General features: G+C 29.9%; 1 protein-coding gene across 1 annotated transcript in view; it reads right to left on the reverse strand.

Moving 5' to 3' along the window:
- The window catches only part of LOC143080614 (uncharacterized), a 246,730-nt gene that overhangs the window by 81,931 nt on the left and 150,216 nt on the right, over nucleotides 1-14,583 (reverse strand). The window contains exons 85-94 of the mRNA XM_076256539.1: nucleotides 12,183-12,380; nucleotides 8,040-8,243; nucleotides 6,690-6,719; nucleotides 5,863-5,892; nucleotides 5,446-5,682; nucleotides 4,500-4,529; nucleotides 3,602-3,631; nucleotides 3,143-3,172; nucleotides 2,296-2,325; nucleotides 349-546 (exon numbers count right to left, since the gene is read on the reverse strand). Of these exons, the coding sequence (XP_076112654.1) occupies nucleotides 349-546; nucleotides 2,296-2,325; nucleotides 3,143-3,172; nucleotides 3,602-3,631; nucleotides 4,500-4,529; nucleotides 5,446-5,682; nucleotides 5,863-5,892; nucleotides 6,690-6,719; nucleotides 8,040-8,243; nucleotides 12,183-12,380 (1,017 nt within the window). The remainder of the gene's footprint in view (nucleotides 1-348; nucleotides 547-2,295; nucleotides 2,326-3,142; nucleotides 3,173-3,601; nucleotides 3,632-4,499; nucleotides 4,530-5,445; nucleotides 5,683-5,862; nucleotides 5,893-6,689; nucleotides 6,720-8,039; nucleotides 8,244-12,182; nucleotides 12,381-14,583) is intronic.

Genomic DNA, 14,583 nt, shown 5'->3' on the forward strand with positions numbered 1-14,583 from the left:
ATTTTATTTGAAAAAAATTCAACAGATATACCTAGAGATCGTTCTGGATTTTACAGGTACATTATTCACAATGTAGGTTGATAATTTACCTAAACTTTCACCGAATTTTTTTGAAGGTGTTTTTTTTTCCGATAAAAGGATTATTTATCTAATGATATAAAGTTGTTTTCCAAAGATAATAAAAAGGACTAAACATAAATTAATTTAGTTAATAGTTGATATTATCATATAAATATGTCTAAAATAGTATAACATTTGAAAAATTATTTAAAAATTAACACTCTTATCTATCACAGGTCAATTCATTTTGAATCTTATCACGAGTGCAATTTTTTTCTGACTCCTCACCACAGCAATTTTTTCTGTTAATTATATTGATCTGCTTTACGATGACAGTTTTCCCCAAATCAACACTCCAATATGGGTTTTTCTGGTTCTTTGTGTGTGTAAACGTGTTTTCCACTCCATCGACTGCCTTTGAAGCAGCAAATCTTGAACTGTGTGTTGAACTCTGTGATGCTTTTCTTCGAAGGGCATAGTTAGTTCCTATAGGAAATTAATACATAATACATTTACAAATTAACATTTGTATATTAATTCCAGTTGAGAAAGTATTTCAGAATTTTCATTTTATATCATGATTTCAAGAGTTTCTGGTTACAGGAAAGCTGTACAACCAAGAATACCAATTGGTGAAGTTGAAATCATCCGTTCGAATTTAAAGACCGCACCAAGTGTTTATTGGTTGATCGTCATTGAATATCTGTTTCACAGATGAGGACGGATGTTTCGATTGTCGTAACCATTATACCGTCCTCTTTTCACAGAATGTAACCTACCGAAATAAACTTATCACTGATTTTGTTCTTACATAATCAATACGACTTGTGGCCCATGTGTTTTAAGAATTGCCAACTTTTTTAGAATCTTTATATCCCCCACCCTTTTTTTATTTAGCTTCCTGTTACTCATTCTTTTTTGTTTTCTGATTTGTATGCTGTTTGTATTTTGATCGTTCTTCATTGCCATGATTTACAAAACGAAAGACAAACACCGAAAATTATCATGTCTTGTATCAAAAAAGAATTCATTTCTGCATAATTTCTTATTTGATAATTATAAGTTACTTGTCCATAAAAAGATAACTGTACATTGATTTTACATATAGCAAAGCATATGTCACGACTTCAGATAACTATAGTTTATATTTTTTTGGACTTGTATAACATGCTTGTCTTCCTCGAAGTGAATCTGATCTATATACATTTAACGTGAGTGTACCAAAATGGCACATATTTTGACAGTTATCCACCTACTTTTATTAATGATCCTGACAAAGTCACCATTCTGTGTTTATTTTGCAGATGTTCTCTATTTACTATAAGGTTTAAGCAATTTAATTTTGAAAACATATGAATGATTTAATATAAATCATAGAAAAATGTGGTTAAACCAACCTATAAACGATCAATTATCCTGTCTAGAGAAGAACCCAAATTGCAATTATACTTCAAATTACAATCAAACAAATCGAATTTTCTCAAAATAATCTAACTAATTTAAAAAAAACTTCATTTATACATTTATTTTTTTGAGAATTGAATGCCACGAACATTATTTAATTGCTCATCATAAAAGTTTACTTTTAGTGCAACAATTCCGCAGATGTTTTCAAGTAAAACTTCATCTGTATATATATATATATATATATATATATATATATATATATAAGTATATTGTGAACGTTTTGTATATCTTCAAAAATATTAAGCTATGTTAAAAGACGTGCATAAAGTCAAATCATAAATATACAAATAGTTTCACAGATTTCTACATGTATTATTGCTTATATGTGCAAATTGGGTACTAAGTGCATTTTTAAATTCGAGCGTCACTGATGAGTCTTTTGTAGGCGAACCACGAGTCTTGCGCAAATATAGAATTTCAATCCTGGTATCTATGATGAATTTGTTTATAATCACTGGTCGATGCAACTGCTGGTGGAGTTTTAATTCAACGAAGGTATTACCAGCAGAGTAGTCAGCACTTCTGAGTTGACTTAAGTTATCATTGATTTGTTCATAATTATAAATTAACTGTTTACAAAACGTTTTTACATTGAACAAATGACTTCCTGTTCAAAGAACTCACTTAGTTAAGCTGGACTCTAATAAGACATGTGTTTTTTTTTCTCTCTTCCTATCTTTTACCGCTTGCTCAGTATTGTGGTTTTCAATACAGGATAACAGTAATAATAGCAGTAAGTTAATTTTATGATAAAAACTAGTATCTTACCTTTAGGTTTTGAAGGAATTACTTTTTTCCCTTAAATATAAGAGCAATACTTTTCATTTCAAAATGTATACAAAAAATCAAAAATAAATACATAAATTTCATAAAATCTGACTCCACTTGGATTTAACATTCAAATCATTTGATAGACAAAAGACAAGGAGTTAACTATCTAATATATGCAATATTCATTTTTATATCAAACCTATTTTGACTTATTTGTTATTTAATTAAAAACAAAACAAATAAATCATAGTAATGAATAATAGATGATTCAATGATAGAAACTAATATCTAACCTAATGGTTTAGCAAGTTTTACTTTTCTCCCAAAAACAAAAAAGCAATAACTCATAATTTTTCAAAATGCATACAAATATTTACTAAAAAAATGACTTTTTAATTTCATGCGATCTGACCCAACTTGGATAATATCCTTCAGTTCATATGTAGACTGGTCTGTTAAAGAGATTTTTTTATTGTTTCTCGTTTTTTATATAGATTATACCATTGGTTTTCTTTTTGAATGGTTTTACACTTGTAATTTTTAGATCCCGTTATAGCTTGCTTTTCGTCGTGTGCCATTTCTCCGTGTTGAAGACCGTACTTTGACCTAAAATGGTTCACTTTAATTAATTGTTACTTTGATGGAGAGTTGTCTCATTGGCACTCATATTTATTGGCTTCTTATATTTAAAAACAAGGAATTTACTATCTATGCAACATATTTTATAACGTGATAAACATTTTTATATCAATCCTATTTTGATCTTGTAATTTAATTTAAAACTAAACAAATAAACTATAGTAATGAATAATAGTTGATTCAATTATAGAGACTAATATCTTACCTATTGGTTTTGCAGGTTTTACTTTTTTCTCTGAAATGGAAAAGCAATATTTCTAAATTATTCAAAATGCATTCAAATATTTACAAATAAATTTATCATTTTTAATTTCATGCAATCTGACTCAACTTGAATTATAACTTTCAAATAGATTTTAGGACAAAACCAAGGAAAATTGTATCTATGCAACATTTTTTATAGCGTGATATACATTTTTATATCAAACCTATTTCCATTCTGTATTTTTTTTTAAACTGAACAGGTGACTTCCTGTTCAAAGAAACTCAATAAGTTAAGCCAGACTTTTATAAAACAGGTCTTGTAAGTTTTGTCTTTTTATGTCTTTTGTTTTTTTTCTCTTTGTCTATCTTTTACCGCTTGCTCAGTTTTGTTTTTTTTTCAATACAGGATAACAGTAGTAAAAGCAGTAAGTTAATTTTATGATAAAAACTAGTATCTTACCTTTAGGTTTTGAAGGAATTACTTTTTTCCCTCAAATATAAGAGCAATACTTTTCATTTCAAAATGTATATAAAAAATCACAAATAAATACATGATTTTTAAATTTCATGAAATCTGACTCCACTTGGATTTAACATTCAAATCATTTGTTAGACAAAACACAAGATGTTAACTATCTAATATATGCAATATTCATTTTTATATCAAACCTGTTTTGACTTTGTTATTTAATTAAAAACTAAACAAATAAATCATAGTAATGAATAATAGATGATTCAATGATAGAAACTAATATCTAACCTAATGGTTTAGCAGGTTTTACTTTTTTCCCAAAAACAAAAAAGCAGTAACTTATAATTTTTCAAAATGCATACAAATATTTACTAAAAAAATGACTTTTTAATTTCATGCGATCTGACCCAACTTGGATAATATCCTTCAGTTCATATGTAGACTCGTCTGTTAAAGAGATTTTTTTTATTCTTTCTCGTTTCTCGTTTTTAATATAGATTAGACTATTGGTTTTCCATTTGAATGATTTTACACTAATGTCTTGTAATATTTAGGTCCTTTTATAGCTTGCTGTTCGTCGTGAGCCAGGTCTCCGTGGAAACCGTACTTTGACCTACAATGGTTCACTTTTATTTATTGTTACTTGGATGGAGAGTTGTCTCATTGGTACTCATACCATAGCTTCTTATAGTTATCAAAGGTACCAGGATTATAATTTAGTACGTCAGACGCGCTTATATTTAAAAACAAGGAATTTACTATCTATGCAATATTTTTATAATGTGATAAACATTTTTATTTTGATCTCGTAATTTAATTTAAAACTACAACAATAAATTATAGGTATAAACAATAGTTGATTCAACGATAAAAACTAATATCTTACCTTTTGGTTTTGCAGGTTTTACTTTTTTCTCTAAAATGGAAAAGCAATATTTCTAAATTTTTCTGAAAAGCTTACAAATATTTACAAATAAATTGATGATCTTTTTTAATTTCATGCAATCTGACTCAACTTCAGTTATAACCTTCAATTCATTTTAGGACAAAACCAAGGAGAATTGTATCTATGCAACATTTTTTATAGCGTGATATACATTTAAAACCTATTTTTATTCTGTGATATCTTTAAAAAGTTGACTACTTGTTTAGAAAACTCAATATCTTTAGCTGGCCTCTAAAAACATGTGTTGCTAGTTCTGTTATCTATGTGGTTCATATCTATTTCTTCTTGCTCTCTTCAATTTTTCAACACTTGACCAATAAAGTAGTTTTTAATAGAGAATAACCAAAAGGAATGAAAAGCCTATTTTTATGATATATAATGCTATCAGCTGTTTTCTCAAAAGTTATATTGCATTTATATACATTTTTACTGTGTATATGCCCCTGATAGATCAACGGTTGAATGATGTTTAACTTTCCACGGTGATTGTTTTGTTATTGTTTTAATTCTCATTGAAATATAAGAGTCAGTCAAAACTTTAAAAAAACTCCCTTCACGTATTAAACTTTTCAACGCTGCAAACAGTATTTAGTTTATTTTACCTCAATAATTTAATTACATATTTTTGTTTGATCTTCTTGGAAATTTAAAATCATCATCGTATCCTTTAAACTCTTTGCCACCAATTTAAGTAGCAAAATGATTAGGTTTTCTGCTTTCCCTTTTTTATAAAATGGATTACAGTACAAACATATAAGCTGATAGATTTTTAAATCAATCTTTAAATTTTTACCTGTATGGCCTACCTTATCGAACCTACTTTTTGTTTGCTTTTTCAATGGTATTAACTAATTTAAAGTTAAAAATCACGCCAAGTAATACATACCACAATAAGGTATAGCACAATACTCCCATCTTTTCTTGGCATCAGTTGTATAGCACCATGGACCATGTGGCTCATTATCTGGATTACGACAATAGTTCTTTTGGTCAGCCAGTTTCTTACCAAATTTATGTTTTTGTGGGGTTTGCGATCCCCAGGCCTGACATGTTCTACCCGATCTGGTTTTACTAATGTTTCCTCCATAATTGGTTCCTTTTAGATTCATTCTACACTCTTGTCCTATAAAAATATTGTTTTCATTAAATGTAACTCTTATACTTCAAAGATGGGTGAACAAAACATATTCAGAGTTATTGATACAAAAAAAAATACAATGCGTTGGTACTGTTTCGCTTTTAGTCATTTGGTGAAGATATGTAAAGACAATATTTGATTCAATAATAGACGCTAACATCCTACCTTTAGGTTTTGCAGGTTTTATTTTTCCTCCTAAAATGAAAGAGCAATAATTCTGATTTTTCAAAATGTAAACATATTATCACCAATAGTTCATGATTTTTTTATTTGTATTATAACTTTAAATTCAATTGACAGACTAAAACAAGGAATTTAATATATACGCAACATTGTTTATAGCGTGATATACATTAATATATCAAACCTATTTTGATTCTGTAATTTCTCTGAAAAACTAAATAAATGACTACTTGTTAAAAAACTCTGTAAAGTTAGATGGGCTTTAACAACACGTGTTTCTGGTGGTTCATGTAGATTTTTCTTTAACATGTGACCAATATTGAATTTTTTAAATACAGATTAACAGTAATACTAACAGTTAGGTGATTCATAATAGAAACCAGTATCTTACCTTTCTGTTACCTAACATGTCTCCATATTTAAGAATTAATGCATTTAGTAAATATATGTTGTTTATTACCAATATGCATTTCAGTCTTCTTTGTTGTTAGTTCTGTCTTTTTATGTGTTATATGTTTATTTCTTTTTGTGTAAATCATTTTAAAACTCGTGTACAATATAGTAATTTTCAATACAAAATAGCAGTAATGTACAAAAGTAGATTCAATGTAAAACTAACATCTTACCTTTTGGTTTTGCATGTTTTACTTTTCTCCCTAAATGAAAGTGCAATTATTAAAAAAAAAAATATTTTAATTTCTTCTCGCTCTCTTTAATTTCTAAACGTGTGAATAATATTGTATTTTTCAAAACAGACTAACAGTAATAATAGCAGTACGTTGATTCTATAGTACAAACTAGTATCTTACCTTTTGGTTTTGCAGGAATTACATTTTTGCCTATAATATAAGAGCAATGGTTTTACGTACATTTGGATTTGTCAATATCATGTTTCCATATTTAAATTATGCGTGCAAAAATAGCAGATCATTAAAACTAAACAGGTTGGTGTTAAAACAACATTATTTTGATAAAAACATCAGGCCATTAGTTTTCTCCTCTAAATTGTTACATATTTGTCATTCGATGACTTTCCAGTTCTTACTATTTAGTATTGGTTTTCTAATTGCTGAGGGACATACGGAGATCTATAGTTGTTAACTTTTATGTCCTTTAAGGACATTAAAACTTTTAGAAATTTTGGTCCTCAATGGTCTTCAAATTCGTACTTTATTTGGCCTTTTTAACATTTTTTATTCGAGCGTCACTGCTGATGAGTCTTTTGTAGTCGAAATGCGCGTTTGGCGTAAATATTAAATTTTATTCTTGGTATCTATGATAAGTTTATTTGTAACCACTGGGTCGATGCCACTGCTGGTGGAGATTTATTTCCCCGAGGGTATCACCAGCCCAGTAGTCAGCACTTCTGTGTTGACTTGAGTTATCATTGATATGTTTATAATTATAAATTAACTGTTGACAAAACTTAGAATTTTGGAAAAAATAAGGCTTTTCTACCTCAGGAATAGATTACCTTAGCTGTATTTGGCAAATTTTTCGGAATTTTGGTCCTCAATGCTCTTCAACTTCGTACTTTATTTGGCCTTTATAACATTTTTCATTCGAGCGTCACTGATGAGTCTTTTGTAGACGAAACGCGCGTCTGGCGTAAATATTAAATTTTATTCCTGGTTTCTATGATGAGTTTATTTGAGCTACTCTCGAGATGCTCACATTGACTTAGTACTAAAAAACCATGCAGAAAAGAAGAAATAACCAAGATGAATGAAATACAGACAGCCTACCTTGATGTTATTTACTGCCATCAGTTGTTTTCTCAAAAGTTATATTGCGTTAATATATATGTTCCTTACAGATCAACGATGGCTGTTTAACTTTATTGGGTGAATGGTTTGTTATTTTTTTTCATTTCTTTGAAATATAAGAGTGAGTCAAAACCTAAAAAAAAACTTTTCACGCCTTTGCTTAGATAAAATATTCACCGGTCCAAACAGTATTTAGTTCATTTTACCTCAATAATTTAATTATATATTTTTGAATTTCTTGAAAATTAGTAATCAACGTATCCTTAAAACTCTTTGACACCAGTTAAAGCAGCAAATTAACAGATTTTCTGTTTTCCCTTTAATAATAAAGAGGATTTCAATATAACAAAAAAAAAACCAGATAGATATCTAGATAAATCTTTAAATGTTTACCTGTATGGCCTATCACTTGAACTTCTGCCAAACTGAGAATTCCTTTTCCGCCTCTCAAAATTTTCACATAGCGGCCTGAGATTGGAGTCTTGCATGTTAACACTATGACTTGTCCATTTTTACCAGGTCCTTTAAAATTACTGCAATTTTTCATCTTTTTAAGATTTAGTCCAACTGTAACCGCTATATTCTTCAGCCTATTACCTGAAAATATACCAATATCTAGAGTATATATATATTGTTCTTCAATCTTCAATCTGTCTGTGTCAATCATCATATCACCGATTGTATTCAAAAAAGTTAGTAAACACTTTGTACTGACACAAATTTAAATTCAGAACAATTTTCCTTTTTTTCGTTAAGTATATACATCTCTTTAGTGTTCATCAACAAGAAAATAAGATTCGAAAAAGCTCGACTTGATCACCAGGTTATGATTTCTCTCGTGTTTTATTTGAAAAAAAACTCAACAAATATACCTAGAGATCGTTCTGGATTATACAGGTACATTATTCATAATGTAGGTTGACATATTTACAATTTATAAAAATTGAGGTCTTTATCAGGAAGAAAGAACCATCAGAATTAATTCATTTTACCTTCTCTACTCTTTCCTACATAAAGACGCCTTTTGATGCCTTTGTGTAGGACCTCCATACATCAATACTTAAAATTTGCCGATTTCGTTCTTTAATTAGCCAATTTTTCGAAGTTTTTATTTACAACCAAGTTTCTGAACACTGACATTGTCACGCGTGTGACATTTTTTTTTTTATATTTATACCAACTGGTTATTAAATACATTATAATTGCAATGTATACGATACAGTTTACGTAAAAAACATTTTCTTTAGGAAAAAATGTACGTTGAAAATCCGAGTGTTCACTCCGGCTTTGCAAATTATTGCAACAAAAGCAATTTTATTTTTCAACTAACGTTTGAAATATCAGAAATTTAATGAACAACCCGGAGATATGCAATCGAGTCTTTACAATTCTTTTCTGACCAATTATGGACAAAAACATAGCAACTGGAATAGGATCACAGTTACAGTGTACCAAGCAAGTACTGAAGAATGAAGACTTTTAAAAAATCTACCTTCTTTTCAATGGGACATTGTACTGAGATGAAATCTATGAATCACTAGTATGGGAAGTTGGCTCATTGGCTCTCATACCACTTCTACTTACATCTATTTACAAATGGGACATTTCCTTGATCAAATTCTTTGTTTTCTCAAATCTTCTGTGGCTCTAGTAGAATGAATAAAATGTAAAGATGTACATTGGAGAGGGGTTAGGTGAATTTCTTTTTAGGTGTTTTGGGGGAGGGATAAGATTTCGACTTTAAAGGAAAATACCTAAATAGAAATAATAATGTTTTCTATGAAAAAAATACCAAATTGAATGAATAAAACAACAGGATATCAACATAGGAAAAAGCATAACTGACAAAAATTTCACATGTCTAACTAGTCTATTCGAGGTACAGATACTATTTTATTAATGTAAGCGTATTTTCTACATATTGAAACATCCTTTGCCAATCAAGTATGTTAACAAAACATTTCCTTATGAGGAAAGAGTTAAACAAAAGCAATAGTAGGGCAAATGCCTGCTTTTATGCTTTCTTCAAAACGGCTAGACAACGAAAGTGCTAAATATGGCTGTAGATTAAACTATGATATAAAATCTGAACTTATATTTACGTTCTAATAGATGCACGTTTTTGAGACACTAAACTCTTCGTATATTTAACTGTTTGTATTCATTCAAAAAGATTAGGGCTAGGATTAGGATTTAAAATTTCAAAGGAAGGAGCTTGTACAAAATAAATCTGTTCACAGTTTTTTTCCCCGTTTAAATTTCATTTAAGGTCTATATTTCCTTCTGAAAAAACACTTGCCACATACGTCCACTAATAAAAAAATTATAAGAATAAAATAAAACTGGTGAAGCACATCTTAACAAATAATTAAAGTAGTTCATGAAAGTGGCTTAAGTCTTCATAGATGCAAAATCTGCAAGAAACATTTCTGAATTTAGTCAATACCATCTATGTAATCTTGCGATCACTCATTTAAGGTAGCACAATACAAAGATTTTTCATCCCCAATCAGACATCTTTAAACTGATGTTATTCCACTCATCCTTCTTTAAATTTTATAAATGAGGTACCAAAAGAAAGAAGACTGATTAATCTTTCAAATTGTGATAATTTCATTATGACATAATTATTACATAATTAATTGTTTATAATTAGTTGCTATATTGTGATGTCCTTACTTGAATGAATTTAGCTTCTTTGTTATTCATAGCATCCCAAAATATTTTATAGATTCTTGCACAACACAATTTGACCTCCAAAACTGTGTCTCAGATTTTACCTATTGTATTTCATTCTCTCATAAATCTTCAATGAAGTTTGCAACATCAATTCATAAGGGATCACTAAATTCAATTGGGTATAAAATTTGTTCTATTGATGTTTTTGGAAATCTGAGACACAGTTTTGGAGGTCAAGCTGTGTTGTCGAGAATCTATAAAATATTTTGGGATACTATGAAAAATAAAGACGCTAAATTCATTCAAGTGTGGCCATCACAATATAGCAACTAATTACATAACAATTGATGATGTAATAATTATGTCATAATGAAATTATCACAATTTGAAAAATTAAACTTTCTTCTATCTTTTGGTACCTCATTTATAAAATATAAAGAAGGATGAAATGAATTACATCAGTTTAAAGTTATCTGATTGGGAGTGAAAAAAATCTTTGTATTTTGCTACCTTATGTCGGCTAATATGACAGCATTGCTGTTGTTATATGTCCTAGCTTCAAAAGTTTGGTATTTATTAGTTATTTGACATTTTCTTTCTTGTCTTCAAATTTACACTTAACTTGCTAAAACTAGATAACATGGCATTTCAGGATATTAAATGCCTCTACCTGTTGTAGAAGTGTGTAATTTTACAGATGAAAAAAATTACAGTTCTCTTTCATATTTCTTTTATAAACAATTGAAAAGTCACCGACAACAAATGACTTTCAGAGAAGCTTTATTTTGACTTTTCGTTGATTGATTTATGATTGATTATTTAACATCCGGTGGAAAATATTTAAGGCATTTTCAGGACGCATACCATTCAATATTTAGAGAAATGTTAGTGCGGTAGCTCTATCATCCTCTAACTCATATCAATTTTGATTTAAGACAGTAATAACGTCTTATCGAATTCAGTTCTTAGTAGGAATGACTGTGACCGTTGATCAAGTGACGCGTCAACAGGTATCGTACTCTTTTTTTACTTAATCTATATGACCCGATATTCCAGAAGGTTGCCATTTCATATACTTTATCCTTAAACCGCTTTTCAAATTTCTTTGTTTTTCTTGACATTGAACAGATTGATCACAAAAACAAAACAGATCGTACTCTTAATTGAATTGATTTTTGTCCTTGCAAAGTAAAACAAGGCTTCAGCTAGAAAAGTGTTATTCCAAGACAGGATTGTATTTACTTATTAATTTCCTTAAATTTCACAGCATTTTTTTGGAGGTGATTTTTTCCGATTAAGTAATTATTTATTATATGGTATAAAGTTTTTTTCCATAGATAATAAAAAAGAACTAAACATAAATCAATTTAGTTAGTTGATAGTTTGATGATTAACATCATATCATTTTGATATGTCTAAATAGTTTATTATAGGATTATAATTTAATACGCCAGACGCGCGTTTCGTCTACATAAGACTCATCAGTGACGCTCAGATCAAAATAATTATAGAGCCAAAAAGGTAAAAAAGAGCATTGAGGACCAAAAATTCCAAAAAGTTGTGCCAAATACGGATAAGGTAATCTAGTTCTGGGATAAGAAAATCCTTAGTTTTTCGAAAAATTTAAAATTTTGTTACACGAAATTTATAAAAATGACCAAATAATTGATATTCTTGTCAACACCGAAGTGCTGACTATTGGGCTGGTGATACCCTCGGGGACGAAACGTCCACCAGCAGTGGCAATGTATAAAACGGTATAGCATTTCAAAATAATTTAAAAGTTAACACTCTTATCTATAACACGTCAATTCATTTTGAATCTTATCACGGTGTGCATGTTTTCAGACTTCTTACCACAGCAATCTTTTCTGTTAATTATATTGATCTGTTTTACGTTGACACTTTTCCCCAAATCAACACTCCAATATGCATTTTTTTGGTTATTTGTGTGTGTAAACGTATTTTCCTCTCCATCAACTGCCTTTGAAGCAGCATGTTTTGAATGCGATGTTGAACTCTGTGATGCTTTTCTTCGAAGGGCATAGTTAGTTCCTGAAGAAAATTAATACATAATACATTTACAAATTAACATTTGCATTTAAATTACAGATGATACAGTGTTTCAGATTTTCATTCGATATCATGATTTCTAGACTGTCTGCTTACAAGAAAGCCGTACAACCAAGAAAACCAATTTGTGAAGTTGAAATCATCCGTTCAAAAAGTTTAAAGACCCCACTAAGTGTTGGTTTGATAGTCATTGAATATCTGTTTCACAGACGAGAACGGATGTTTCGATTGTCGTAACCATTATCCCGTCCTCTTTTCACAGAACGTGACCTACCGAAATAAACTTATTACTGGTTTAGTACTTACACAAACAATACGACTGGTGCCCCATTTGGTTTAGGATTTGCCTATTTTTTTAGAATCTGATATCCTCCACCCCTATTTTTTGTTTTAGCATCGTGTTACTCATTCTCGTTTTTTTATGGTTTTTTTTTTTGTATGCGGTTTGTATTTTGATCCTTCATAGTTGCCTTGATTTACACAAGCCAAACACCATATAATATAAAATATAATTCATTTTTGCATAATTGTTCATTTGATTACTATAAGAGTAATATTTACAGACAGAACTGATGATAAGCGTTGATTTATATTTTACGCACGCTTACTATTAAAAAAATACTTGATGGAATTGTATCTAATGATTCTGTGATCATTTTGTTTTTCAGCATATGAGAATGTATCTTTTATTCTTCAAAAAAAGTCGTTCTGCCTGTGATCAACTAAGAACCTGGTGATAGTTGTTTTACTACGTCTGTTAAATGAGTTAAGCCATTTCAATTGATATTTTATAGTGTGTGTTTCTATGTTGTGATGTTACACTATTGTTTCAGATAAGGGTGAAGTCAGGAGTCTGATATTCAGTAGTTTCTTGGCGTGGTTCATTACTATTTCTCGTTTCTGTTTTATATAGATTCGACCGATGGTTTTCCCGTTTGAATGGTTTCACAATAGTTATTTTGGGGCCCTTTATAGCTTAATGTTCGGTGTGAGTCAAGTCGCCGTGTTGAAGATCGTACTCTGACCTATAATGGTTCACTTTTATAAATTGTGACTTGGATGGAGAGTTGTCTCATTGGCACTCATATCAGAGTTCTTATATCTATTATAAGGCAATTGTTAACAATGTACATTAAAGTTTACGAAAATTCTGAAGAACATCAAAACGTTGGCTGGCAAAAAATAATGATCGATAGTTATAAGATAAACTATATGATAATTTTTACATATACTTTGTTTTTTAGTAAATACAAGAAAAAAAAGAAAAAAAAGCTAATTTGCTATACATTCCTTCACCAAAGTAAAATTAAATGAGTTATCTCCCCTTATATGTCTTCTTTGAAGAAAATAATATTGAATCAAACGGTTGCCAAAAAAAAACGGGCCTAAAAATAAGGTAAAAGACATAATTTTCTTAATCGATCGAAAAGTTTCAAAAATGAATTAAATTCCTCCTTCAAAGTAATAGTCTGGAACTTAAATACACGGCCCTGTAAAGGTGTTTTTTTTTTTTTTGGTTAATTTAATTATCAACAGGGTTGGCAAAACACGGGTTTAATGAGTACTGCCCAGCTCAGTGGTGATTTCTGGGAAGACACAGTCTTTACAGGGTTTTAGCGGATATGACTGGCCAATACTGGATAATATAAAAAGCTGGCCATAATTCAAAAGAGGATTAAGTGATCAATCACAAATGCAATACATTTAAGACATTCAGTGCAATAGACAGGTGAGAAAATAGTTATCAAATGTACCAGGCTATAATTTGATACGTCAGACGCGCGTTCCGTCTGCATAAGACTCATCAGTGAAGATCAGATCAAAATTATTAAAAAGCCAAAAACTCTAAAAGGTTGTGCCAAATGCGGCTAAGGTAATCTATGCCTTGGATAAGAAAATCCTTAGTATTTCGAATAATTCTTAATTTTCAAACAGTAAATTTATAAAAATGACCACATAATTGATATTCATGTCAACACCGAAGTGTAAAAGAGTATACACACAAAAATACTGAACTCCGTGTAATACTAGCGTCGCACATCCGTCTAGCACCGACGTTCGCCGGACGTGGTAAAAAAGCCATGTACGCTGCCAATACGCTAGTAATTTTGGACGCATTCAAATTGTCAATTATATCTGTATCGTGTTCACAACGAGCTTTAAGAGTGTTCAGTGCGTACGAGAA

The sequence above is a fragment of the Mytilus galloprovincialis genome, chromosome 6 (assembly GCF_965363235.1).
Source record: "Mytilus galloprovincialis chromosome 6, xbMytGall1.hap1.1, whole genome shotgun sequence".
Lineage (NCBI taxonomy): Eukaryota > Metazoa > Mollusca > Bivalvia > Mytilida > Mytilidae > Mytilus > Mytilus galloprovincialis.